This window comes from Acanthopagrus latus, chromosome 22 (assembly GCF_904848185.1).
Source record: "Acanthopagrus latus isolate v.2019 chromosome 22, fAcaLat1.1, whole genome shotgun sequence".
Classification (NCBI taxonomy): domain Eukaryota; kingdom Metazoa; phylum Chordata; class Actinopteri; order Spariformes; family Sparidae; genus Acanthopagrus; species Acanthopagrus latus.
The window spans coordinates 3,024,909-3,052,339 of NC_051060.1; the positions used below are offsets into that span (position 1 = coordinate 3,024,909).

The 27,431-nt window shown below is 40.7% G+C and overlaps 2 protein-coding genes across 6 annotated transcripts; one reads left to right on the top strand and one right to left on the bottom strand.

The window, feature by feature from the left end:
• The first annotated feature begins 405 nt into the window (after positions 1-405).
• On the top strand, positions 406-12,258 carry tube1 (tubulin, epsilon 1). Of its 3 annotated transcripts, none has more exons than XR_005072411.1 (12): positions 406-584; positions 834-907; positions 3,478-3,530; positions 3,607-3,664; positions 3,894-4,009; positions 6,653-6,774; positions 6,936-7,123; positions 7,232-7,404; positions 7,824-7,964; positions 9,605-9,745; positions 10,939-11,076; positions 11,906-12,041. XR_005072411.1 is itself a non-coding variant. In XM_037085870.1 (12 exons), the coding sequence occupies exons 1-12, from the start codon at positions 560-562 to the stop codon at positions 12,062-12,064; spliced, it is 1,425 nt and encodes a 474-aa protein (XP_036941765.1). In that variant the 5' UTR covers positions 408-559; the 3' UTR covers positions 12,065-12,258. The 3 variants fall into 3 exon arrangements, 2 of the variants coding, with proteins under 2 accessions (XP_036941765.1, XP_036941766.1); XM_037085870.1 differs by having other exon boundaries at positions 408-584; positions 10,902-11,076; positions 11,906-12,258; XM_037085871.1 differs by lacking the exon at positions 3,478-3,530 and having other exon boundaries at positions 419-584; positions 10,902-11,076; positions 11,906-12,258.
• Positions 12,259-12,450: 192 nt separating this feature from the next.
• Positions 12,451-26,976, bottom strand: ccn6 (cellular communication network factor 6). Of its 3 annotated transcripts, XM_037085882.1 has the most exons (5): positions 23,120-26,976; positions 18,728-19,004; positions 14,458-14,694; positions 12,852-13,045; positions 12,451-12,756 (listed from the first exon to the last, which is right to left on the bottom strand). In XM_037085882.1, the coding sequence occupies exons 1-5, from the start codon at positions 23,165-23,167 to the stop codon at positions 12,475-12,477; spliced, it is 1,038 nt and encodes a 345-aa protein (XP_036941777.1). In that variant the 5' UTR covers positions 23,168-26,976; the 3' UTR covers positions 12,451-12,474. The 3 variants fall into 3 exon arrangements, with proteins under 3 accessions (XP_036941777.1, XP_036941776.1, XP_036941775.1); XM_037085881.1 differs by lacking the exon at positions 23,120-26,976 and having other exon boundaries at positions 12,852-13,024; positions 18,728-19,661; XM_037085880.1 differs by lacking the exon at positions 23,120-26,976 and having other exon boundaries at positions 18,728-19,661.
• Positions 26,977-27,431: the final 455 nt, after the last annotated feature.

Below are 27,431 nucleotides of genomic sequence, written 5' to 3' on the forward strand. Positions count from 1 at the left end.
GCCTGTCTGACAGACAATGAACAACATAAATCATACTGACAAGTGCCATGCATTCACACTCCCCATGCAAACATTTGACCGATAAAATGGAGTCCAGGGCACATGGGCTGACAGCCCTGAACATTTGTTTATTTATCGCAAGTCTCATCATCATCGCGATTTTGAACAGTGTTTTTGCACATCACAAGTTTTCCTCATATCGTGCAGCCCTAGTCTCCACCAGTGGAGAGCAGCCTCTGCTGCACCATTAGCTCTGGTGAAAGCCTTCACTGTCCAAGATACTGTGCGGACACAGCAGTGAAACAGACAGAGCATAGAGTTATTTTCTTTACTACAGAGTTGGTTTAAGTTGTTTAAATGTTAAAACGGCTTGCCATATGCCGTTACCATCATCGACGTTTCCATGGTTATGCGTCATCAATACTCGACCAAACAGAGTGGAGGCGCGAGTCCAAGGCGCGAGCCTAAAGACGTGATCTGAAGTCCGAATAGACAGCTTTGAGCAAGTATTACGATAAAGTATGCCTCAGGTCCGCATTTTAACTGTATTGTTGCAGCCATGACGCAGTCAGTTGTTGTCCAAGGTGAGTAAAATCCGAGTGCACTGGGTAAGTTTGTGTCCAGAACCAAACTTACAGCCGAGCTAGCTGTCATTTGCTGTGTTGTGGTATTGTAGACATAGTAACGTTAGCTCCACTATAGGTTGACCAGTCAGAATTTAAATATAGCGTATCGACTGGTTGAGTAGGTTTGCTGCTGGTTTAACCAGTTGTTAAAAGATTAGCATTTCAGCTAACCTACGTTAACTAAAGTATAAATATGTTTTTTTTCAGTTGGGCAATGTGGCAACCAAATTGGCTGCAGGTTTTGGGATCTTGCTTTGAGAGAACATGCTCATGTCAATAAAGTAAGTGCTTACTCACACAGTGCAGCAAAGGCAGTCTGTCTGCCTAGCCGTTACAGTCATAAAGTACCTTCAAACAGAAACCCATGGACAGTTTACTTGCAGCCTATACTATTTTTGCCTAAACAGTGTTTGATAATCTGAGTTGTTGGCCAGATCTTTTAACAGCAGACATTTTGATATGTCATAGCAAGAAGGTAAATGATATTAATGATGGCAGAATTCCCTTTTTTCTCATATAGTTTATGTGCATGAGATCAACATGCTCATTAGCCACTCCACTCTGGTGTTTCCTCTTATAGTCCTACGCATTCTTAACCTGGCAGAATTAAAATTAAGTTGGACAGAAATGTGATACATCACAGTGCAAGTTGAAGATGACATGGGCCGCTGGGAAATTAATGAACAGTTTTCTGAATTTGTTGGAGACCAAACAATTAAACAGTAATCCACAGATTGACAAAAATGAAATTGTGTCATTTACATTATTGCACATGTATATAATGAATGTACACTAAAACAGATCTCACTAATAACATGTGATGATGGTGAGCTGATGAGAGAAGCTGCAATTTAAGGGCACCAAACTCTAACCTGACCTACGTCCCAAAAAAGTGTAGTGCCGGCCTTCCTCTCATTGTGCTTGGAGCCCTATGATTTCCGCGATCACGGAATCGCTGAATTGGCCGATTAAAACGGAATCTAAGGCGTGTAACAATATACACTTTTTAAGGCAGAATATCGCGGAATTTGACATAATTTCACTGACATGCTGTTTTCGTGTGGAAGTGGAACGTATGTCTCGGGAAAACTGCACGGAGGAAGCAAATATGGGTGGCACAACAAGTCGCCGTCGCCCCCACTGACAATATAATATACGCCTGATAGACTGACGCTGCCTATTCGAGCTGACGCATCAGCGCGGCCGCCATCTTGGATGGGTCTCCAATGCGACCTCCCTGCATTCATTTCTACTGAGGAAGGTGTTACCCCAACTACAATAATCATCACCTCCCGAAATTTACCGGATTTTTACACGGTTACAAACGGCACGATTTATTTATGATACTAGCCTACAGTGAGGAGCATAGACGTATGTTAGGTCTATGGTGAAGAGACCCAACCAAGATGGCGGCGACGCGGGATTACGTTCCAGCACGCCATGAGGCGTCTACGTATGTTATGTCTATGGCCGCCCCTCTCCCCACACACTGAGCCCCTCCCCCGTCTTGATGGTGGCCCAGTTAGTTTACTCACCAGTACCAAGTCTGTAGCTTTGCTTGTTGAAATATGCGTGTATCAGAGACTAGTCTTGTTGCAGCAGAAAGTAGCATGTCACGATGATTGAGATATTAATACAACATGCACACGGTCTGAAATGGTGACCAGCAGATTTTATTCTGTCTTGATATCGAGTTTCCTTTTATAATTATTTAAATGTGAGGTCTAGAGCTGTGAATTTTCACTGGCGTGACGATTCGATTCAATTACATATTAAAAGCAAAATGATTCTGTGATGCATTGTTATGCATATAAGTGTATGGCATGCTCAATGATGTATATCACTGCTCATGGCTCCTTTTCGTCATTAAAACTCCCTTTTATTCATATAATCCTACCAATAATCAGACTATAGCAGTCTAGAAAATAAAAGCAGCATCTTTTCAATACATAAACATTACAGAATCAAAACATTTATCCATTTGTAGTGGACAAGTTTGTTGGTATCTACAATAATATTGTTTTAACATAGCTTTATAGACAAGGCATGTATAGGATGCGCACACCTTTCTCCGAGTTGGACAGCATAGTTGACAGAACCGCTGCAGATTTTGGCTGATTAGCTGGGCTTGCCATAACAGTTATTATTTATGGCTGCAGATGTTAGCTTCAGGTGGAAATGGTTAACAAGACTCTTGATTATGCTCTGTCCCTCCATCACTACCAGAATCTACCACCTCTGCATCGCATTGCATCTTAGAATCAAGAAATTTCCACACCTCTAACAAGTTCACAGTGTAGCATCCTCAGGGATAAAATCAGGTGTGTTTACTGGAATCACGGAAAGTGAGTTCACTGTAGCCTTTAGGATTTTGATGTGTCAGAGACACAAGACACATCACATAGCAACATCAGTGTAGAATACCGAAACATCAGAGTAAAAACAAAAAATATAGTTGCAAAAGGAGTAAATGCTGACATCAATGTCTGCGAGAATAACAGTATAAAATAAAAAATGATACATTTTGTGAAAAGAAGTAAACTCTGGCAGGCTGCTGCCCTTGATGGTGCCGAAAGATACAAGCATATTACATGATTTAAACTGATGCAGGGTTATTACAAACAGCTTCTTTAGTAGTTTTTGTGGTTGTGTTCTTTGGAATTTGTGTGTGTTAATTAATAATTCTCAAAAGTCAGAATTCTGAGTTGTGAAAAAAAGTAAGAACTCACATAGTGGATATGATGATATTGTACTCAGAATAATTGCTGAGAATTGAGAATACCATCTTTTTAAAATCACCTTCCATGACTTTTAAGGCCACTTCTAATACCCTGTGTCTTCTCCTGTTCAGAGAGGATTGTATGATGAGGCCCTCAGTAGCTTTTTCCAAAATGTGGACTCCAGGTAATCACACCTGCTTTCATCCAATAACTGCTATAAGTGCCTCTGTAGCCCTTTCATATTTGCTGTGCTTTTTCAGGAAAAATGAGGGGGTAACCTGTGGCGTCGGTGGCAGAATCCAACATCTGAAAGCCAGGGTACGTTCACCCCATGACCAGAAAACTGCTTGAATGAAATGTTTATTTTAGAATTGGGGTCAAGATCAGGGTCGGATTCTGCTCAGTGAAATGTTTGGCGTCTGTCCATGGGGTTAGGGTCACAAAAGAGGAGTTATGTAATGATGCCACAGGGTCAAAGTTGTGTGCTCAGTGTATAATAAAACAAAATATATGTGATGTCCTCATACTCACATATTTGAACCCACAGGCGGTGCTTGTGGACATGGAGGAGGGTGTGGTCAACGAGATCCTGCAGGGCCCATTGAGAGAAGTGTTCGACAGTGGTCAGCTCCTCACAGACGTGTCAGGTTCAGGCAACAACTGGTGAGAGACACACTAACCACAGGATGCTGGCACAAAGGTGCCAGAAAATAAAAATGGACTTCTGGTTATGTCAGCATAGGAGAATGATGCAAGGGCTCCCCCATTCCACGGCGATAACTATTTGTTCACATCAATAAACCACTTCAGCCACAGTAAATCAAAACTTTTACTGCTTACATTAAACACTGAAAAAGAAATATGCAACTCTAAACATAAAATCATGGCTGTGTAGCCACCCCACCTCACATGTGCTAGCTCTGTCACTAACAATCCACCAGCCATGGCGTCTGCTCATCCCAGCACCAAATCAGAGCTGACTGATGACAGCAGTCTCCTATCCCTTGACAAGTTGGAGGCTGTGTTGTGTTGAGTTTTGGACACGTGCTCAGTTGGCTCCATCTGAAACAAATAAATTGGAGATGGTAGAATTTACATTCCTAGGAAGGTTTAATTGTACTTTTCATCAAGGCAGACTGCTTTCTAAATACTATAAAGCAACAGTTGTACAGCTAACACAGTAGCATAATTGTAGGGGATCAAATGTATTTACTTAACTGTGATTCTGTTCAATAATCGGGCCTGAGACACATTTTTTGATACTCCCTCTGAGGCCCTCTCTTACATCCCAGTCTGAGCCATGAGGCCCAGGTATGAATGCTGGTCTTGCTGCGATAGCTATACAGGCATGTAACGGTATACACTGTAAAAATATACACATCAGATCTTGATGAAAATTAAATTTAACTTGTCAGATTGCTCGATATTATAAAAACAGATCAGTTTCCATATTGGTATTGATGAAGTGTGAACATAAATTTCATTAAATACTTTATGTTGCAAAAGGTGCCTTTTGTTTACAAAAAGTATGTTTTATCTCTGAAGATATGTAAACTAAGTGAAACATCTGCATGCATTGCATAGTAAACATGACATGTTGGTAGTTGTACAGGACATGAGGTGTGTATTGGCTGTCTTTGTAACACATTTTTGGCCAGGAAGACGAGCCTGTCTACTACCTCTGGCTTGAGACCCCATTGCAGCTTCGTAGCACAAACCTGGGGTCGAACATTTTCAGCATGTAGATGAACCTCTGGCTTTTCCACTGTATATACAGGCACGATATCTTTAGAGATATGCAGCGTGACTGCATCCGTAAAAACTGTCCACCAGGCCCCTTTCTCCTCATACGGAACACAATGATTAAATGATTCTGCTAATATTGGCTGCTTTATAGTGGGTGTTTGTGGGCTGCCGCACTCCTGTACATCTCGTACTGAACGACAAGTGTCTCACTGTGATACATGCGTCTGTTTGAGATGCTGAAATAAATGGTATTTTAAAAAAATCGTCCTAAACCACAAACTCGAATTAATAGATTTTAACAATTTATCTCCCAGCCCTAATTCCAGTTAAAAATCTTGAATGAACCTTCTTGTGACCATATGTATGGATGTGTCATCCCAAAGTAGCTGGACTACCTGTCTAGCCTTACAGGGCTGCAGGTACCACCGCATGCTGCCAGTAGTGACAAGGACACCAGGAGAGAGCAATTGTCTGTAGTCACCACATGCAAAACTATTCCCTTTTTGGTGGTTGTCTTGGTTTTGGTTTCTCTATTCGCCTGTTATCATTTAAATTTGCACTAAAACAGGTGAAATTGATTCACAATAACTTGTGCTTCCTCAATGGACAGATTTATATCCCTAAGTGTAACTGTCTTGGTGTTATACTGTGACAATCAAGTGAACCTCAAATTGCTCCTGATGAGTAGTTGCCATCAATGTATGACTGTGTGGATGTGACAGGTGTTGTAAAGTGCCTTGAGCGGTCAGTAGACTGGCACTATAGAATTGCAAGTCCCTTTACCAATTGCCAGTGCGTTTATTGTATTGACTGGATTGAAGGAGGAACCCTGTTCTGAATTGTTGTAGGAAACATCAAAATGTTTAGCATCATATGGGATGGCTTAATTTGCATGCAATTGGTCAGTGGATTTCTTGATCGGCTAAACTTGTACCGCAAAGACTAGAAAAGCTGCACTGGTGAAATTAGAAGCGCCCCCCCCCCGACAGAGGAGCTTGCTGTGCACGAGCAGGCTTGTAACCATGATAACAGAGAACCTTGTTCTATTTCTGATCAATATAACTGCAGTGATGAGTGCCTCATGCTGAGTCACTGTAATAACCCGAGTAACAAACAATATTCCTCACATCACGCTAGACGAAGTTACCAGCTAATCATTACTCGGTGCAACATTTTTGCCATGCTGCCTTTCTGAAGCATGAGTAACATTATTTCTCTAAATCAGTTCAACAACCTCAGAACGTACTGAACACAAACTAACGTTATAACTGCCCAGTCACTTGAAAGTAGCTATATAGATAGAGCTAAACTCTGGACATAACATACAAACTAAGAAGCTAGATTTACCAACAAGCCATGTAGCTCGACTTCAACATTGTAAGGCAGTATGCGGTGCCATACATACAGGAGCATGTAACTGCCACCACCTTTGCCTTGTGGTTAAAACGTGGAATGAGACATATATCAAGCAGCTTACTTGTCCAGCAGAAAAGCGGCCAACTCTGTGTCACTCTTGGTTTTACATTTTAGCCTTTCATTGATAAGCTTCTTCTCTCGCAGGGCAATTGGACACATGACGTATGGTTCAGCCTACAGGGAACAAATAGTGGATAAGCTGAGGAAGGCAGCAGAACACTGCGACTGTCTGCAGTGCTTCTTCCTCATTCACTCTATGGGAGGAGGTAAGACACAAAGACAGTTGACCCCATACATGTATAGGCTTATTTATAAATAAAGAAGCTTCCTTGTTTGCCTCTGTAAATGACTATTGCACAGATGGGAGTGTGTAGATGCGTTTACTTTCATTCGAGCAGAAAGTTAACACATTGATCTGAAATTTTAGGTACGGGCTCTGGCTTGGGGACCAGAGTGCTGGGCCTACTGGAGGAGGAGTTCCCTGAGGTGTGCCGAATTGTCACCTCCATCTATCCGTCTGCGGAGGATGACGTCATCACATCTCCCTATAACAGTGTCCTGGCCATGAGTGCCCTCACAGAGCACGCTGACTGTGTGTTGCCTGTTGAAAACCAGGTTTGTACATTTTGTAGATTATGTTTTTTCCCCTCTCTCTGCTTACATCTGTGCAGTTTGTGCAGGTCAGTTATAATGATTTTCTGTTCTCCCTCATCTCTCCTCCAGTCGTTGGTCGACATTGTGAACAAGATCAAACGTATGTCTCACTGTGGAAAGCTAGGGTCAGTGATCAAGACAGACAGCACCATCATCTCTGGGCAGGGTGGCTCCAGTGGGTCAGAGAAGCCCTTTGATTCCATGAATAACATTGTGGCTAACCTGTTGCTGAATATTACCAGGTAAAGTATCACTGTCTGGTCGTATACAGTTGACCCCTGTATGGTTAGGGAGAGGGGCCAATGCAGACTTTGTAACAATCTGAATTCCTATCTTTTTTCTTGTTTATTTTTGAATCACTGAAGGGTGTGTGTGTGTGTGTATATGTATATATATGTATGTATGTATGTATATATATATATATATATATATATATATGTATATATATATATATATATATATATATATATATATATATATATATATATATATATATATATATATATATATATATATACTGGGTGCATATTCTCCATGGAGCAGAGCAGAGAGCCAGAGGCATTGTTAAATTGGATTTTTTTTCCGGTACTTATAACTATATAATACTAGCCTTTTCCTGCTAAATTAAAAAAAATGTCTCTATATGTTTCCTTTGTTGTAGCTCAGCTCGTTTTGAGGGATCTCTCAACATGGATCTGAATGAGATCGCCATGAACCTGGTTCCCTTCCCTCGTTTACACTACCTCGTTCCAAGTCTCACCCCTCTATACCCGCTGGCAGACGTCAGTGTTCCAACCAGAAGGTCTGCTCTCTGGCTGTCACCGCAGCTGATTTTGCCTCACAGTTCTTTTGAATAGTGCAGAGGTCAGGGTATAGAGCTCACATGAGCACCGTCCTTCCCTCAACACGTGCCTCATGTTGACTGCAATGATGACTCTGGACACTAGTTAGAAGGATGTATTTACATTGTTACTTCATCTGTTATTTAAAGATAATATGAATGAAACAGCATTGTTCTTGTAGTTGGGGCGGGGGGGGGGACAAAATGTAGATAATGTATATTGTATCTTGTTCTTGCAGTACAATTATTGATTGATGAACTTGAGTTGAGCTTTAAGATGCAGTGTCTGGAGCAAGAGCTTCTTTCTTGCATGGCAGCCTCTCAGCTCATGTTGATGAAAAACACACTTGAGCAGCTTCTAATTCATTGCAGACTTGTTTTTTTGTGGTTTTTCAGTAGACTCTTTTTTTCAGCAGCAGGTGATTTTCTTCCTGATGGTGGCAGTGACACAGCTGGGCAATGCACTTTACAATTACCAACAGTTGATTGTACAGTTGATCTTGGGACTCATAACTGCTTTGAAAAGGCTCCAAGTGACTTTCCTGTCTTCTTCAAATCAATAACGGTCTCTTTCAGATCAGTGCTGAGCTCTTTAAACTTTCACATTGTAGTGTTTATAGCTGAGTCTAGTCGGTGTATCTGCCACGATATACATGTTCTTATATATCTGCAACTGAATCTATCACCCTTAATGTGTTGCAGATGGGGCTTGTTACTTTTTTCGTTTAGAATCATTTATTTAGGTTACTGAATATAGTAAAATGATAACATTATAGAACATGACTGATGTAATATGATCTAATCAAATACTATTTGAAAAATATGTACACTACCCTGATGCTTTAAATAATTACATTACATTACATCACTTTACTGTAAGGCAGCCTTTAAAACTAAGAACAGTTATGCCATAATGTGACATATGGCAAAGTTTAGACAGTAAGTAGTCTCATGTCAGAAAAACAGTATACATCATGTATATTGAACAGCCCTATGGCGTGCCCAGTTTTTCTTTCAGAGATGATAAAAATGATCTGAGGGCTCCATCGAAAAACTCCCAAAACATAAGCTTTTTTCATATTTTCTTTCTTGCCATTTATATAAAACATGGTCATTATTTTTTGTCTAATCTAAACCCTCCTGTTATAAACAAGGGTGGCATCTTCAAGTTTAGGCAGCAGGCTTGTGACAGGAAAAGCACCATTTCACCCTCCCACCTCCCCCCCAAAAACAGCTTCCATAAAAGTGGCCTTGTGTGAGCCATATAGACCTGCCACAGAGAAGGTGCTCATTGGTCAAAAAGAGCAGTGGTTGTATCGGGCAACTCCCAGAGGTGAAAATATGTGACTGTATGAATGCAGAGCAGGGTGTTGCTTAAAAATACCTTGCCCGCTCAGCAGAATGTGCCTGGGTAAACTAATTTTTTTTTAAATTCCAGTAAAGCCAGACATTAGGTGATAAACAAGCAGACAGCAGGCAGTTGTGTGTCATGATGTAAATCTAATATATGGAAAGAAGTTGCTGCACTGAGAATTGTTTTCTGTATTGTGAAGTCTTTGTCATGGTGTGAACATGATCTCTCCTCTGCCTGTGCCCTCCAGACTGGATCAGATGTTCAGTGATGCCTTTAGTAAAGACCACCAGCTCATACGAGGTGATCCAAAGCACAGCCTCTACCTGGCCTGTGCCCTCATGCTTAGGGGCAATGTGCAGATGTCAGACCTCCGCAGGAACATCGAGAGGTCAGAGCACTTTCTTCTCACTCTACCTTCATTCAGCATCAAAACAGCAGAGGAGTCAGTACACCCATCCTAATAGGTGCATAAATGACCTTCACATTCACTCTCCCAAATAGAAGCCCCATTCAGCACTGACAGCAATGATTCATGACTGCGCCATTCAGCACCCAGCTCTCCTCTGAAGAGAAACTGAAAAAGAAGCTGTTGTGAGAGCAGAGTGCGTGATCATGGTGTAATTAATGAATGAAATCACGTTTTGTCCTGTGTTGTTCGGAGTTGCTAGTCCGAGGAAAATGGACAGCAATTTGGTTTTCTTTGCAACAGCGGAATCATCAGTAATATCACTTGGAAAGGAGAGCAAGTTGTCTGTGTCATCATTGAAGGGTAAAGTTTACCCAAAAATGAAGATTCAGTCAGTATTTACTAGATAATGAAACAGTGCGGTATATACGATATATATCATTACCATGTTGTAAGACGATATACCTTTTAAGATTTGGGATATTGTTATGTCATGGCATAACTGTTGGTTTTAAACGCAGCACGTAAGTATGTGATATAATTTTCTGAACTTACCAGACTGTTTTACTGCTGATATGTGTCTTTAGTTCTTTAATCATTATATCCCCTTTACTGATTCTTATTGATCAGAAATTTCATTGTCTTAATATTTCATGAAAATACCAATAGAGTCACCCTGACAATTTTTTGCAACATGATATTGAAGAACGGCCTCTTTAATAAAACATTTTGTGATATTAAATTTTTTTCCCTGTCCTAGTGTTACTACGTTTTTGAGGTGATTTAAAAATATCAAGGTATATATTGTTTATCCCAATATGCCCTTCAAAATATTTTGATATAATTATAGGGTCATATTGTCCATCTACTTCAGTTGTTTAGGACAGGGGTTCCCAAAGTTTTTGGGTATATGGACCAGACATGAGCTATAATTTTCTACATCCCATGGGTTAGAAACCCTGGAATAGGAGAATGCTGCAAAGCTATTATGTGGTAAACTTCACCCAACTTTCAGTCAGCATGGGAGTGAGTAGATAATGACTGAATTGCTACTAAGACTCCTGTAGATAGTGTAAAATATCCTCTTTGCTGCATGATAAACACTGTAATTTGATCTGTAGTCATCTCCCTGCTCTAGACTGAAGCTGTCGCTGCCCTTTGTTTCGTGGAACCAGGAAGGCTGGAAGACAGGCCTGTGCTCAGTGCCTCCTGTGGGTCACTCCCATTTCCTGTTAGCCCTGGCCAACAACACCTGTGTGAAGGCCACATTCATGGAGCTGAGAGAACGCTTCACTAAACTCTACAGGAAGAAGGTGCATTTCAACTCAGTCCATGTTTCTAGAGCATGAGAATATTCAGCAAAGGGACTAATCATTCATTAAGTGAAACCATCATATTCTTTCTGGGAAAATTTGTCAAATGTAAGGATTTACTCTCCACTATCTCCACTATTTCTCCACTATCTAAAATTTCATGCTTTTGGCTTTTGGACAGATAGTTAGAACAAGTAGAAATACAACATAAAGTAGCTCTCTGCTAGAGTCAAACAGTTAGTATGAAATTTTATTAAAATCAGAGTATGGCCAGTGTAACATCTGTTTCACTAGAGCTGCATTTATTTTGAATAATTTAAAATGTGTCACAAAATATTTAATTATTTATTTATTATAAATAAAATTACATCATCATTTTTATGTTATTGTCTGTTGAAATAATACGCAAAAAAGCGTAGTAGTGCTGGTAATTTGTGGAGTACATCTGTAATTTGTAGACGAAAAACAATTAATTGGAAAATAAACAGGCACAGTAATTGGTAGGTCAGTAATGTAATGAATGAAAGGTGTCATTATTTGCAGCCCTAGTGGAAGCATGATTCGCAGTTCTGCATCTGTGTTTATGCCAATTTTTTTCTTATTTGAATAGCTTCCATAAAGTTAGGCTACATCACTGTGCAGCACCTATCCATGACACAACTACAGTCAGCGAACTCCACATTATTGTAACATTGGCCATTTATCTGTAACATTATCACAAGTGTACAGAAATTCTTGTGGGCCAAAATGGATCATTTTTGTAAGTTTGTTTATATTCTGACTGTATAACTAAAAAAAGCACATTTAACTCTTTCTCTGTTTTCTGAAGGCTCACTTACATCACTACCTGCATGTAGAAGGGATGGAGCAGAACATGTTCTCAGAGGCCATTAGCTCTCTCAGCTCTCTGATTGAAGAGTACAACCACCTGGATGGCACAAAGGGAAGACTCATGCCTGATGCACACAGACTCAGCATTGCCAGATGAAGGTCCCCTCTTGTGGTGTCGCTGATGGTCTTCCTCTGTCTGCTGTATAGCGTTGATTATCTTTCAAAAATGACTTCACACAACAAAATCTTTTGTACATACCTTTATAAGTTATATATCACGATTGCCTTATTTGTGACCTGATTGAATTGTGAAAAAATAAGCAGGAAAACAGTTCCTGCACTGGCCACGTTCCTTGTTGTTATTGCACATACATGTCCTTCATAAAAGCTTTTATTATCATAACTAACATATTTCTTCATTTATCCACTTAGCAGTTTTTGAGATTTCTTGAGGCACATCTCCACTGCTGAGAAGATCTTACTAACAATTGTATGTGTCAGTACTTAGACTGCCACAGCAGGGCTTGTGACCTGTGTCCCAGTCGCTGGACTTCTTTGATGGATCCGTTAGAGTAACCTCAGGTCAGAAAACATGTCACCTGGATCATTGCACTTCCTCTGACACACGCATGCTTTTATCCACTGCATCTTCCACTGTGTGTTGGAGCCCCCTTTGCATGTAAAGTTGACCTTGATCATGTGTGACGTGGTAGGGACACAGCAGCGCTTGTCTGAACAAACACCGCAGTATGTGGGCTTAAACTTCTTGGTGCTGGTGCAGCCCGAGAGTGTCAGCTTCTCTGCTTTCTTTGCCTGGAAATTAGGCTGGCACGTCTTTCCTTTTTGCACCTACATATATGAAGGGAAGACAGTGATATAATATATATATTTCTTGATATTATATAAAAATGTGTCACTTGAACAGGATTTGACGAGCTTGTCACCTTAACGCTCTTCATCACGCTCTTCTCACATGGCCGCAGCAGACACAAGCGTCGGTCCTTCCTCATGTCACACTTGCTGTTGTCATTGTTGACACGCACAGAAATGCCCAGGCCGCAGGTTTTGGAGCAGGGGCTCCAGGGAGTGGTCTGGATCAGACAGTTCTTCTTCCAGGCTAAAGGAGGATCCCTGTAAGCTTTCAGTATTACATTTAAAGGGCACTGTGTCAACAACATCCTGCACAATGAGCTAGTCTGTGTGCCAGCATACTGCCAAGCAGACCACCAAAAGACTCCAGGTATCAGTTTCCTTTAACAAGTTAACACTGCAGATCAGGGGTGGGCAACATTTGTTTCCAGTGAGTCATACTGACCAGACAGGGCCATGTACGCAAAGGGCGACAAATTGAGCAATTGTATCCAGGCCAGTATGAACTTTTAATGAACATGTCAGGTCTTGGGGATAATGGCACCTGATTGTCAGCAACTTATGGTGCCAGAAACTCAAAACCAGAGTCAATAGCAACAGCAGAAATAGATGTTTGGTGCTGGCAGAAAAGATTTGGCAAATTTTTCATGGGCACAACCCACATACTCATCGTTCATCTCATAAATGCATGTTCCTTACAAATGTGGCACCATTCAAAAGGGAAATGAACAGGTTTTTCATTGGTATAAGATTTATTGCCAAGCATTGTTACACCAAAAAAAATAGCAAACAAAATTGTCCTTACTTTTTGTGCTAATTTTATATAATACTTGGATAATAAACTTGAAAAATATTTTTGTATATAATGTAATGTTCTGTAATAATTGAATGCTTTTTATAAATAATACTTGGATAGTAAACACTTGAAACATAATCAATGTAATAATATAATGTAATATATATAATAATATATGTTATAATATATAACATAATAATAAATGAATGAACACAAGGTTTATGTTTAAGTCAGCGTTCATTTAATTAAATTTTAGTTATTGAGTTTATATGAAAAACTTTGAAATTATGTGACAAAATGAGATGAAAAAATGTTACTGAACTACTTTCTCAAAGCTTTTGGCTAATAACTGTATAAAATTACTCCAAATTACAATTTGTAAAGAAAAACATTTTTTAATTGCGCCACAGTAGGGCTAGATACAACAATCAACAACACAATATATAGTTATCTATATATCCATAGTTATTTTGGATATCACTATATGGCATATCTGGTCTCTTTTCCTGGTTTTAAAGGTTACATTGCAGTAAGTGTTATAATGTCACCAACTTACCAGATTGTTCTACTTGTTCTGATACTTGTCTTTACCACTTTAGTCATTATATCCACTTTAATGATGATTATTGATTAGAAATGTCATTGTGTTAATATTTCATGAAAGTACCAATAGTCACCCCTACAATATTGGTGCAATTTCAAAGTAGGGCCTATTTAGTAAAAAATATGATGTTTGTTATTTTCCCCAGTACTAACAGTTATTTACATGTATCAAGGAATCCAAATATGCCCTTAAAAATATTGTTTTATTATTTTAAGGTCATATTTGTCAAAACAAAATGAATAGGCTGGACCTTCTCCACGGGTTTACTCTATAAACACACCTGACATGTAGGTAGTGTCCTGCTGGTTCTTCTTTGGGCTCTGGGCACTGTGAAGTCCGGCTGGCATGTTGCCCATCAGCGAGGCAGGGTCTAAGAGTCCAGCAGGTTTCTCGATGAAAGCAGGGATACAACCAATGGCTCCAGCAATACAAGTGCATTTATAGAGGGCGCTGGGCTGGAAAGCTTCTCCGTTCTTATAGTGGACACCATTCAGGTCACAGCCTATGGCCATCATGTCTGAAAGAAGCAGGGAAATATGTCAGGGCTCTGTTGATCACTGATGGAGGCAGTGCTCCTCTATGGATGATCTTATTCTGAGTCTTCATGCATAAAAAAAGTTTGTCTTTTTGCGTTGAAAAGGAAGCAAAGGGGGGCATCAAAGCATTATCATTATCATTATAAATATGATTAATATAATTATAAATAATTGTTGTATTGCAGGCATTAGTTACACAAGTTGAATACAGTATTTGCCCTAAATTTAGCTTGGGATGCTATGTTATTAGCTGAAATCTAATATTTAGTTGCTCATAGTGACAAAATTTTTAGAAAATTTTCCTTTTTCCTTAAATTTAAGACCAGAGCCTTGTGAAGAAAAAGATACTCACAAAGCATTTCAGCCCTAAAAATGCTCCTTAAAGTCTGGACAAACTTTTTTCTGGGGATCCACATTTTTAAAAATGTCATGACTGATTCACAGTGGGCCTTCAAAGTGAATTTGTGCATAAATCTACATTCCTGGTCCCTCATTTATAAAACTGTGCATAGTGTTTTTAAGAAGAGATGGAGCATGCACGTAAAACTTGCTTGCTGTATACAAACAGACAGTAGAAGGAGAAACTGAACACAACAAGAAGAAGAAAATGGCTAGTCGGTTGTCCATAATCCTTTTTGCTCAGCGTAGTGGCAGAGCGCCATAACATTTTGCTCTAGTAACCCTGATAGGCTCAATATCTTCTGCTGCACGATAACAAGCACATAGTCCGCCGTTGTTGTTGTTGTTATGAGATGTCACAGGGTTAAGAGGTTGAAGGCAAGAGGTCGAGGGGTGGGGCGATGGCGTCATCGATTCGCAAAGTATGTGGATTCGCCATCCACATGAGAACGCAAGGGCAGCGTTTTCAGATGTTTTCACCCTGAAACCAGATTTCACAAAAGTGCATGTTTAGTATGCAGCTGTTTTTATCTTAAATAGTTAAGTTTCCTTTTGATCGAAAGTAAAGATAGTTGCTTGCATAAGCCTCTCGTTTACAACTCACAACACAAGCACCACCCGCTCATTGCATCTCACGCAAGCGCAGAACGTACACGCTACTGCGGAGTAGGCAGCACGTCCAAGCAGTGTGTTCAGTGCAACTTTTCTGCAGAGCGGAGTGGTTGGAGAGTGGTCATATAAGGCAGTTGGACGTCTGGGCGGTGTGTGGGGGCCTTAAAACATCACCCACCTACAATGAAGTACTGAGTTTTCTCCCCAGACAGCCTAATAACCATTCACACCTGGGCTCATCTGGCCCTAGCAACCCACATGAATGCCAGTTGGGTCAACGACCCACAAGTGGCCCTAATGACTCTGAAACTCAGAGCTCTCATGTGTCTTTAATGAATCTGTGAGGACACTCCTACACAGAGAATCCGGCAAACTCCTCTCCAGTTAAGGCCCCCACACACCACCCAGACCCCCAACTGCCTTATCCGACCACTCTCTGGCCACTCTGTTGCCTCTTGTCTGATCCGTTCAGCAGAAAAGTTGCATTGAAACACACCGCTTCGACCTGCTGCCTACTCCACAGTAGCGTGTACGTTCTGCGCTTGCGTGAGATGCAATGAGCGGGGGCGCCTGTGTTGTGAGTTGTAAATAAGAGGCTTATGCACGTGACTCTCTTTACTTTCGATCAAAACTAAACTTAACTATTTCAGATAAAAACAGCTGCATACTAAACATGCAGCGAGGCATTACCAAACGAACACAATTAATTCGTCCTGAACGGCCTTAACAACTAATCTCGTGCTAGGACAGCAAAGCATGACAACGGGGAATGATTGAACGGAGTGTGTAGAGAACCAACGCGCACCCAGTATTGCGATCCTCCAACACATCGCGCTGATTCGCTAGCACACCGCCAATCAGAGAATCCAATGGCTCAGACGTCCGACGGCCCTCCTCAGACTTCGCATGCTGAGTCTGAGCAGACAGCGTCCAAACGGCGCCAAAAGCTTCCAGTGTAGCTGAAAACACCGAACATATTTGTTCCCGACCTCGTCCAAGTCTCTCCAAGCGCTTCAGACGTCCAACCGTTGGGCCAGTGTGTTCCTGCCTTTAGTTAGAACTGAAGAAGCCTCTTGGATTAGAGGTGAAACATTTTGAAGAAACTGAAACAAGCCCAGTTGCCTACAATACAGCATTTGAGATCTGTCTAAATCTAACTGGCATGCATGATGTGGCTATCACCCAGTGCATCACGTGACTGTGTAATAACACAGTAAACACACTGCACAACAGGACTGGCTTCAAAACCTGCTGCTTGTCCTGGGGGCCTGCTCAGTGCCTGCCTCCAAAAACCACCTCAATTCTGTGAGATTACCAAGTCGATCACGAATCTAACCAGCATACATTATGCGGCAATCGCCATTGATTGATTCTGTGCAGTCCTGGCTGATCTTGAAGCCATTTGTAGGCTGCACTTAAATCTTCTCAGATAGTCCAAACCCACATATATCCAGTCCACATAGGCTCTCAAGTGGACTTCTTGCAGACTTCGAGAGAGCTTGCTTGGGATTCACTTATTCAGTTATCCACAATTTATTGCAAAATGGTGTGACACTGTAGAACTTTATGAATGTGTAAAAATATTTTTTGATTGATTGATTTTGATTACTTGAATTGTGTAGGCCAGAAATAAAAATGTAACCACACCATGATACAGGTTATAGAGGTAAGCAAATGTATTTAATTTTTGTAGCCTTTGCCTTGCGGTCTCACACCACTCACAGAGTTGATGAAAGTGAACACGTCACAGTATATACGGCTGAAGTTCATGAGCACTCAGTCTGCAAATCTGGAGGGTGGAGATTTGAATGCACCCATATAAATCCCAAACTTTGCTTAAAAAGTGGTGTGCACTACGGAAGCCAAGAACGGCCATGGATTTTTCCTCTTTTTTATGCACTGTTATCCCGTGATAACGACTTATTATCTTGTCATCTCGATATCAGTTTTCTCGTGATAACGGATTACCTACTTACCTACCAGTAACTTGCACTTTACGTTAGTTTGTTTACTTGACCGGGTTTGTTTAGGGGCTACCGGTTACCAGGTGAGAGGCTGACAAACTCCCATCTATCCAGCTGCTTCAGCTAAGGTAACGTAAATGTAGGCCAACGTTAATTTAGTAATGTAACGTGTAACGTAATTAAACGTTTAGTAATTCATTTAATATTACAGAACTCGTTAATTAATTTGTTATCACGATAGAACAATGTTTCTTATATGGGGCTAACAAAATAATTAATTCCTTATCATGAGAAAACAACCTTTGTTATATTGAGATAATAAGTCGTTATCACGAGATAACAGTGCATAAAAAAGAATAAAAACCCATGGCCGTTCTCGGCCTCCGTAGAACACTATATTTTGTGTGTGCACTTTTTTTTTGTGTGTAACATTTATAATTGTCCCACACCATTTTTTTTTTTACTGCAGTCTCCGTATTATCTTATATAGTGTTGAATAGCTAAGTCAGTTTCAATATATGTTAAATACTGTATAAATAAGATCAAATACATGGATTTAGGCAGAGTGAACAAGCTTGTTGTTTTAATTTTCTCTCAGTAAAACAGCAATTTTAAATACCCTAAATCGATTATTTGCCTGTTTGGGATTCATTTAAAATCTGTTTTACTAATAAATAAATGTGTGTGTGGGTAAATTCATTTGGCAACCAAAATATAGTCTTTTGGTTGCGACCAATGTGTGTGTTGTCAGGGACCCAGTCTTTGGGAATGAAAGAAGACAACAAGGATAAGACAATGTTTGAACGTTTGAATTTAAGGCATCTCACCTAAATAAAATCCACCCGGGGCTTTTATTTATGTGGGATGCCTTAAATTCAAACGTTCAACTTTACGTAATGACATTGCTCTCATGGGTGACCAGTCACAGCCTGGATAGGGCAGGACAATGGGCCCAACACATTTAGGTTGAAAGAGAAATTGCTACCTTAATATTACCATATTTGGACATATTCAAAAAAAAAAGAAGACAGGCACTCACATGCGCATACTCCAACCTCGTATCTTGGCTGGTCAGCTGAGAAGTCGCAGTACATTCCCTTGTGTGGGTCACAGATGTCCCTCTCATTGCAGGGCTGTCCAAACTGCCTGGCACAGCTCTTGCAGCAGCCACATCCATCCAGGACAGAGCTCACCCCCGGGGCACAATATGGTCTTTGCTGACATTTGCAGGGCCACTGACAGAACTGCCGCCTTTCAGCCGCAGCCCTCCTGTCTCCAGAAGCTAGCTGCCCATTGTTTTGAGGCTTGCTGAAGCACTGTGTGAGGAGGAGGACAGATATCTGTTTTGAGTGTCCTGGCAAACATTTGACTGGGAAATTAGAATGGAACATTTTGGAAAGCTACTAAGCATGCTAAACGTAACGGTCTGAACTCCACAGCACTTTCTGCAACCTTTGACCAGGTGTACTTAAATGTCAAAATTTGCAGAGTTTCAGGTGGTACTTGTAGTCTGTTATTCTTGACATAGGACTGCTGCTACTGTATTGAATTTCATTACATAACTAGCTTTGAGAAATAGAGATTTGATTGATATTTATCTGGATCGCCTTATGCTCACTGGCTAATCTTACAAGAGTCCATGTTAAACACATGTAAATGTACTTTAAAGAAATATTTTTCAAGTTTTTAATACTCACCGTGGGAGTGGACAAATATGCTTGCTTTATGCAAATGTATGGTTAGAATTATTGCCATTCAATCCAAAACAATGACAAAGACTGTCCAGAATATTCTCCAGAACAACATCAAAGGTACTGCATGCTCAAAAAAATATGCTGAAAGACATGGCAAACTGAAGCCAAGCAATCACCAACAGATGGACATATTGACCTGAATTTAACATTCCTTAGTAATACCAACACAATTAAGTGTCCAACGTTACACTTGTAAATCGGCCAACAATATGTTAATCGGCCTCGCAAGCTGTAGCCACCCATTTACCTATTGCTGTTGAAGGTTTGTCGCATGTAGAGCTGTCCCGGCATCTCCGCTGCAAACTATACAGTGGGGTCTGCCTTTAAGGGGAAGGAGGGCTCTTTATCAGCTGTGCGCTTGGACAACAAGTTGTAGTTGAAACTCGACAAATTCTTGTGGTTACTCAATTTTTATGCGCATTAACTCAGACAGGCTAAAAAAAAAAAGGGAACACTTTAATCACACATCAGATCATATGAATTCAAGTTGAAAATCTTTGCTCATGTGCGTTGTGTAATTTGTTGAGAACAAAATGACAGCCAGTCAATGGCATCAGTCCCTTTGACATCCAAGAACTGCCTATACACTCTGACCACATGAAGCCAGGTCTTGTCCTGCACCAGGAGGAACACGGGCACACCACTCCAGCATAAAGTCTGACAGTCGCTATGACATGAAATTCTGTGCGACCCTCCAAAGATATGTCTCCCCAGACCATCACTGACCCACTGCCTAACTCATGGTGGATGAAAGCAGCATAATCTTCACCACACCACATGTGCTCAGTGCAAATCTGCTCTTATCTGTGAAGAGAATGGTGCACCAAAGAAAGAACAATTCTGACATTCTCACGCGAATGCCAGTCAAGCTGGGCTGTCAGCACAGGTCCCACTAGAGCACGTCTGAGATCATCTGTAGGGCTCTGGCAGGACTCCTGTTCCTCCTTGCACAAAAGAGCAGATACCAGTCCTGCTGTTGGGTTGATGCCCTTCTACGGCTCTTTTTAATTTTAAAATTAGGACACCCTATGAAATCCTCTGTGTTTTTGAACATACTTGGACATATGGATATGTAATATCAATTTTAACAAATACTATATAGATAATACTGATAGATTTAAGTTATATAAACAATTATAGTTGAAGAAAATACTTTTAAAGTATTTTTTTTTGGCCTTTATGGCTTTATTGACAGCACAGCTGAAGATATGATAGGAAACAGGGTGACAGAGGGGGAGTGACATGCAACAAATGGTTCCCAGGCCTTTAATCAAACCCCAGGCTGCTGCAGCGAGGACAAAGCCTCTGCACAGGGGACGTCTGCTCTACCAACTGAGCTAAACGGCACCTCAAGAAAATACTTTTTAAAACTGGGCAAAACATTTTTTTAACCTTTCTTTTCAATGTATTTTTAATAAAATGCAATTTCTGGTGAAGAACAAATGAGGACATCCCCGCATTTATTCCCACTTAAAATGGCACACATCACACACAAGTGTATCACATCAGGTGCACATGATTAGAACATCGTTACTTAGCGTTTGGAAGGAGGCTTACCCTATTTGAAACTCAGACGTTTAGTTTGGTGTACTCCTGACTATTGAAGTGAAAGTGAATGCCATGGAGAGGTAAGAGGTAAGAGATAAGATCAGAAGAGCTGTCTGAGGCCTCCAGAAAGAAAATTGTAGCAGTTTATGAGTCTGGTAAGAGATTTAAAATTATCTCAAAAGAATGCAGCATTCCAAGAAAAGAACCTCATACCAACTATGAAGCGTGGAGGTAGAGGTTTCATGGTTTGGGGATGCTTTGCTGCTGCCTGGCCAGCTCACCATCATAGAATCCACCATGAATTCTACCGTGTATCAGAGGGTGCTTGAGGAACATGTGGAACAATCTAAAAAAAAAAATCAAGCTGAAGCAGAACTGGACCCTGCAACATGACAATGACCCAAAACATACCAGTAAATCTACCAGGGACTGGCTAAAGAAAGAGAAATGGAAAGGCCAACTCAAAGCCCAGATCTTAATCCCAATGAGATCCTGTGGAGTGACTTGAAATGGGCGGTACATGCAAGAAACTCCTCAAACATCTCACAGATGAGAATTCAGCATTGAGGAGTTGAGCAAACTTTCCTCAGACCCTAACCCTAACCCTAACCCTGCAGGAGAATTAAGTGGATAAGTTACATCTGAGGCTTACTCAGCTGCAGGAAGTCAGAGACTGCCGTGCGCATGTATTCACAGAGAGGCGGTTGACACCTAGTGCACTGGATCTAGCTATTGCTCTGGATGGGCAGACCTTGTTCAGAGCTCCTTTAACAAAACAGAGGTGTGCTGCCATAACTGAACAAACAATAAAGTTATTGTTCTACTGACAGGAAATAAGAACAAATAATACACTCCAGTTAAGCATGAAAGTATTCGGTTGTTGGTGTGCCTTAAAGGAAGGATTAAGAAATGTCAATTTGTAAAATACTGTTTCATCATGCGCCTCCTACACTTTGATCCACCCATTAAACTTGGCTACCTATGCCAAGTGCGTTACAGAATGAAAAAATACATAACTGTGAGGTGCCATACAACTTGTACAACGCACACACAAGAAATATTTGGAAGTTTATCTACAAACAAGGCAGCTGCTGCCAGCGTTTCTTTTTTGTAATGACTGGATAATTACGTTTGAGAGACGAACATCAAGCATACTTGAGCCGTTACAATGTAACATTAACAGAGTGGAGAAGCAGTCAGCGGTAACAAACAAGACCAGCTGACAACCACTGATGAGCTAACAAACACACAACGCAGCATTCAGCATGTTAAACAAACCCTGCCTCTGCTCAGAATCTTGTCCAAAGATAGACCCACCTGAGCAAGCAGTGCAGCAGAGAGGCTGCTCTCACTGATGGACTTATAACATTAATAACGCAGCAGAACACACTCCCTTATTTTGTTATTCCCATATATGCATGCATGATTTCAAATCAGTTCAGTCAGGCTTCAGATCATTTATCTTAAATTCCTATTGTGTTTTACATTTTATTTCAGTAGATTAAAGACCCAAATTAAGCAAAAAACAAAACAAAACAAAAAAAACAACAAAAAATGTTTTGTAGGCACTATATTTTTGCTTTTCTTTGCTTGGTATCTGCTATAATACAGTCTCCACATAGTGCTGCCTGAACTCAAATTCCCCTGACTGCTCAGTGCATCCAAGGGTCACTGAAAAAATCTGATGCCTGTCTGCGAGGTTTATTGAATGAGCTCATTTCAGGGTGTGAACATGGGTCCACAGGAGCTTTTCAATAAATGTCCTAAGACTTTGCTCCCCTTTTGCCAGCTTTTACTCTTGAAAGTATGGCTAACCTTGACCCCAATAAATAACACTGCCCCCCCAAAAAACAATCAAGATTCTAATAATATAGTTTAAAGAACTGATTAATGAAAAGACAAATCCTGAGAAATACACAAGTTTCTCCAAAAAACAAGAGAACGAGAGAATTTTTCATTTCGAGAAGATTTTAAATAGCTGGTTCTCTACTTCTGAGAACACCCGAACATCTCAGACATGTGTTTTCCACTTGCCCTATGTATGGCTATGGTTGCGTTCCTTCAAGTGTTGTCCTATCAGAAACCCCAGCTTTCTGTAGTGATAGAATAGAAAACAATAATGCTCTTACCTGTTGAGCAAGGAAAAGCAGGAGGGAATGGCAGAGAAGCGATGGCATCTCTCAAGTAAGAAGGTTTGTGTGAACTCCAGGAGGCGCAGGGGGACGAGGGATATGGAAGGTGGGATTTAGGGAGGAAGCTCCAGAGGGAGAGAGGAATGGGGGGAGAAGATTGGGGGAGCTGACCTGTCAGAGAAGGGGACAAAGCCCCCTCTGTCTCCACTCCAAACTCACCTTTCCCCGCCTTCTGTCTTTCCTTCCCCGCCCAGAGGGGAAATATTTGTCTTCATAACTGCTGGGCTACTCCAAGGCCTTGAAATCCTGCCCACTTGTTTATTCTTGTATGCTGGCTCACATTTATCTGGGTGCAACTAACAGTTAAATCTGTGGCAGGCTGCTACATAGCGCTCAGTAAGGTACATTTCAAGAAATACAGTTAAGTTCATTCATCAATGGACAAAACCTACATTCAGGAGTAGAATTCTACTTTGTCGATGTATTCACTGTGTGTTGTTTGTATAATTTGGTGCCTAAGCTGCATGGCCCCACTTAATGTGGACTGACATGTATTTGAGCTCACATTCCATTATTATTTACACTGAGTAAAGAGGTGCCTCTGAGAGCTAGCCCTCCACCTCCATCCACGTAAAGCCAACACTCCTCTGAGAATTCACATGGACCGACCAGAATGAAAGCTGCATATCTGCAATTATCTTATTGCTGCTATAGATACTATTATGACTGTGTGTATTACTAACAATGTGAGCCGTATGCTTTATTGAGTGAACTAATGGCATTCCAATTATCCCTTCATCGTTTTATCTTATTACACATTTCAATTAGGAGAGTATCATGATTGAAGTACAGTAAATATGTATTACAGCAGATGATATATTTGTGATAAGGACTCTTGTCAGTAGCCAGTCACATAAGCTAGTATTTAGGCTGGCAGAATGAATGACTAAAAATACAGTGTGTGTAATGTAATGTAACATAGTGTGTCATGTATATTCACTCAGTGCATTAAACACCAGTTTAAAACATATCTGTGGATGCCAATGATCACTGTATGACCAACATGCTTTAGCTTAGCTGGGCAGGTTGTTTAGCATGGCTAAATGCCACAGATGCAACACAATAAACATTTCTCTGTGTGGTGCTATGTTTTACCTGTTGTTTACTTATGGTTTGGATTTCTTCCCTATTTAAAATCACATAGTAATGGTCTGCATGGCGTCCTGGTTGCTTACTGTTAGCTTGTAATCCATCAATGTGGCCAAATAATCACAGATGGGACCAGAATGTTTTTGCATAACACCATAGCAGCTTCGCCTCTCGGCAAACTGATCAGCTGAGATTCCCAACACCCCACACACAGACCATGGAGTAACACTCCCACACCGCCAGATGAGCCACAGTGCGGTGTTGCACTGCACCCTTAAAGTGCAAGGAGGGTAGTGGGGCAGATAATCTGGGTGCAAAGTAAGACGCACAGTTCAAAGGGGTTGTGGTTTTTTTTTGTTTTTTTTTTTAACAGATCTCAATACATGCAACAAAAAGATTTTAACTGGTCTCATTAAATGAAAAGAAATATTTTTTAAAAGGTCTCGATACAAAAGCTTTCAGCCATGAAAAAATGTTTTAACAGGTCTCGACAGATGAAAAAAAAATGTTTAACTGGTCTTGATTTGTACAAAACAAGTGTGGGAAGCGTGAATGGGGTCAACACACGATTTTTAGCGGATTGACCTGCTTTTAAAAAACCTGTGTTGACCTGCTAATTTGAGTGGAAAAGCAGTATAACATGCACAGACTATTCCAATGCTTTAAATCATGCTTTTCATGAACTACTCAGTTGTTTGCTGAAATCTCAGATAACCTATACAGTGGGCGCTGATGTATAGGTTTTCTGAGAAGTCTGCAACTGGAAAACATTCTTGTAGTCTTGGTTTTACAACAGATTACAATAAAAGAACACTAAGATTGACTACATTATATTGACCATCAATATATGTCTCATTCTCCTAGGAGTATTTTAATATTTTTCTATCTGTATTTTGATGGGTTGTTTGAATCTTAACATTCTGTAAATTATAAGATATTGACATTGATTTTCTGTTTCTGTTTCATTTTAGATTCGCTGCCTGGCCTCCATCGGTGGTCACAACACTAAATGTGTCACATGGAACATCCTTGCTCACATGTTCCATGGTGATGTCAGTGAGAGAATAAATTGGAAGGGAATCACTTTCAGCCAGATAGCATCCAAGACATTGCTCCTGCATCAGTAAAGTTTCTCAAACTGTCTGTGACGCCAAAGCCTCATAGTGTGTAGAATGGATGTGTTGTTTTTAATATCAAATGATCTCATATGTACATTCAACCATCATTTGAACTGGCTGTTTTGCTCTGTTGTAAGACTTCAGCAATGTAGGTTTGCTGACCGTTTTGTGACTGTTTAAGCAACACTGCGTACATAACTTATGTACGTTGGTATTATGGTTTGTTCCAAAAAGGGTCAGAGCAGTGAGACTAAAATTCTCCTGTTTGGAGCCAGACATTGCTTCCACTGTTGCCAAGTCCTCAGTAAGGAAAGTTGCAGCAATACATTTTAAGGGTAGAAGCTGCTAGACCCTCTCATAGTTTATGTCTGGTCCAAATATCTTTACAGGGGACTTTCATTTAGTACAGAGCTAGAAGACGTAATAGGGGGACTGGGATAGGTACTGCACAGGCCTGTGGACAGATGCTGTGGAAGGCCTGGAAATTGAAACACAGTGTGAATCAGCTAATGTGTTGAAATGACCTAGACCAACTGATGCTTCTCGTGAATAGCATGATATCCTTTGATGCGAAGCACCCCAATGATGATGGTGACCATGGTTTGATTATCACATAAGACTGAGATGTCTTTGTGTTTCCAGTGGTGACCTCACACTATGGCGATGGGATAATTTCCACACAACGCTGAGGACAATTCGAATAGAGAGAAGGGAGGAAGGTGGCCAGTGTCTACAAACCACTGCCCTTGAAAGAACCCTTCAAAACCCATGGATGGACTGGCATCCGTGAAAAACATATTTTAGCAGAGCAGAAAGACTTGGCGATGTGTATGTGCTGTAGTTTTTTAGACTGGAAGGACTCTCTCATTTTGACAGAGTCAAGCGTGATGCTGATAAAGTGCCTGAAACACTGTTTTAATTTAGGGATGAGCCTGCAGTGTTGTGAGTGGGATCTGCGAGGAGGAAACTGTCCAGCAGGCAAAGCAAGGAATGGATCCTAACTCTGATAAACGGATTCCAGCAGAGCACCTACAAAAGTTGAATATGCATAGGCTGCTTCTCACTCTGACAGTCCGGTGCATCAGTGCTGTCCAATTTGGAAAGCGCCGTGCCCTGGCCTGTTTGCTTCATTAATTCAATGGCATGAAGAGAAGGGCTCAAGTGGAATGGGGTTATTAACGCTTGAGAGGGCAGATCAAAAATGTGTCTTTCTTCCTAGTGGCTACACCTATTGGGCTTTTGGGAAATATCTGGAAGGAGACAACTGAAATGGACTGATAACATACCCTTTCTGACCTCTTTCTTTAATAACTGATAAGTGTTTTATTTTGAATGTAAGACTAAAAGTAAAATTTAAGGTCATTACAACGCAGCGTCCTGTGAGGATACTTCAGAGTCCAGTTTTGTTTTCTACAGAGTGGAACTCAATGACAAACATGCTAGCCATCATAATTACCAACTTTTACACATTCCTTGGTTGAACACTTGCTGATATCAGAAAAAAGCTAGAAAGGGAAATTGTCGCCAGATAACTCTTTTTATTATTATCAGATGATCGATGTCACTTTAGCAGGACTAATGCTGGTTGTCTTGGATATACTGTAAATGTAGGAAGAGGTCATAAAATGAGGGAGTGTGGGAGTTAATGTTACAAGTGGTTGATAGATAAGGATAGGACCGGTAGGGGATTCATCTTGTGTGTCGTTGCTTATGACTCGCCATAAAAGGAAGCCACATGTCCTGAACAACAGCAAACACTGGATTTATTGGTTCTGGCACATTCGTGTTTACAGGCAGCAGCATCATTCATAACCAGAGCTCCACTCACACACACTGGTGTGAGCAAATTATTTATGTCAGGTTTGTTTAAAAAGCTTAGAGAGTTGACACAGTCTGTGCACATTGATAGGGCACAAATGCTGATGTTCAGTTCCACACAGCACAGACTTATCAAGGAGCTGGTGTTCAACATTATGAACAGACTTCCTGTGCCCCGTCTACAGATTCCTTATCAAAATGTTGCTCTCATGAAACCTCTTTAA

Coding starts and splice junctions, on each gene's coding strand:
- tube1 (XM_037085870.1), top strand. CDS start 560: ATGACGCAGTCAGTTGTTGTCCAAG. Junction 585..833: donor GCAGTCAGTTGTTGTCCAAG/GTGAGTAAAATC, acceptor GTTTTTTTTCAG/TTGGGCAATGTGGCAACCAA. Junction 4,010..6,652: donor TCAGGTTCAGGCAACAACTG/GTGAGAGACACA, acceptor CTTCTCTCGCAG/GGCAATTGGACACATGACGT.
- ccn6 (XM_037085880.1), bottom strand. CDS start 19,079: ATGTTCCATTCTAATTTCCCAGTCAAATGTTTGCCAGGACACTCAAAA. Junction 14,695..18,727: donor CGAGGTTGGAGTATGCGCAT/GTGAGTGCCTGT, acceptor TGCTTCTTTCAG/ACATGATGGCCATAGGCTGT. Junction 13,046..14,457: donor GGACACTACCTACATGTCAG/GTGTGTTTATAG, acceptor TAATACTGAAAG/CTTACAGGGATCCTCCTTTA.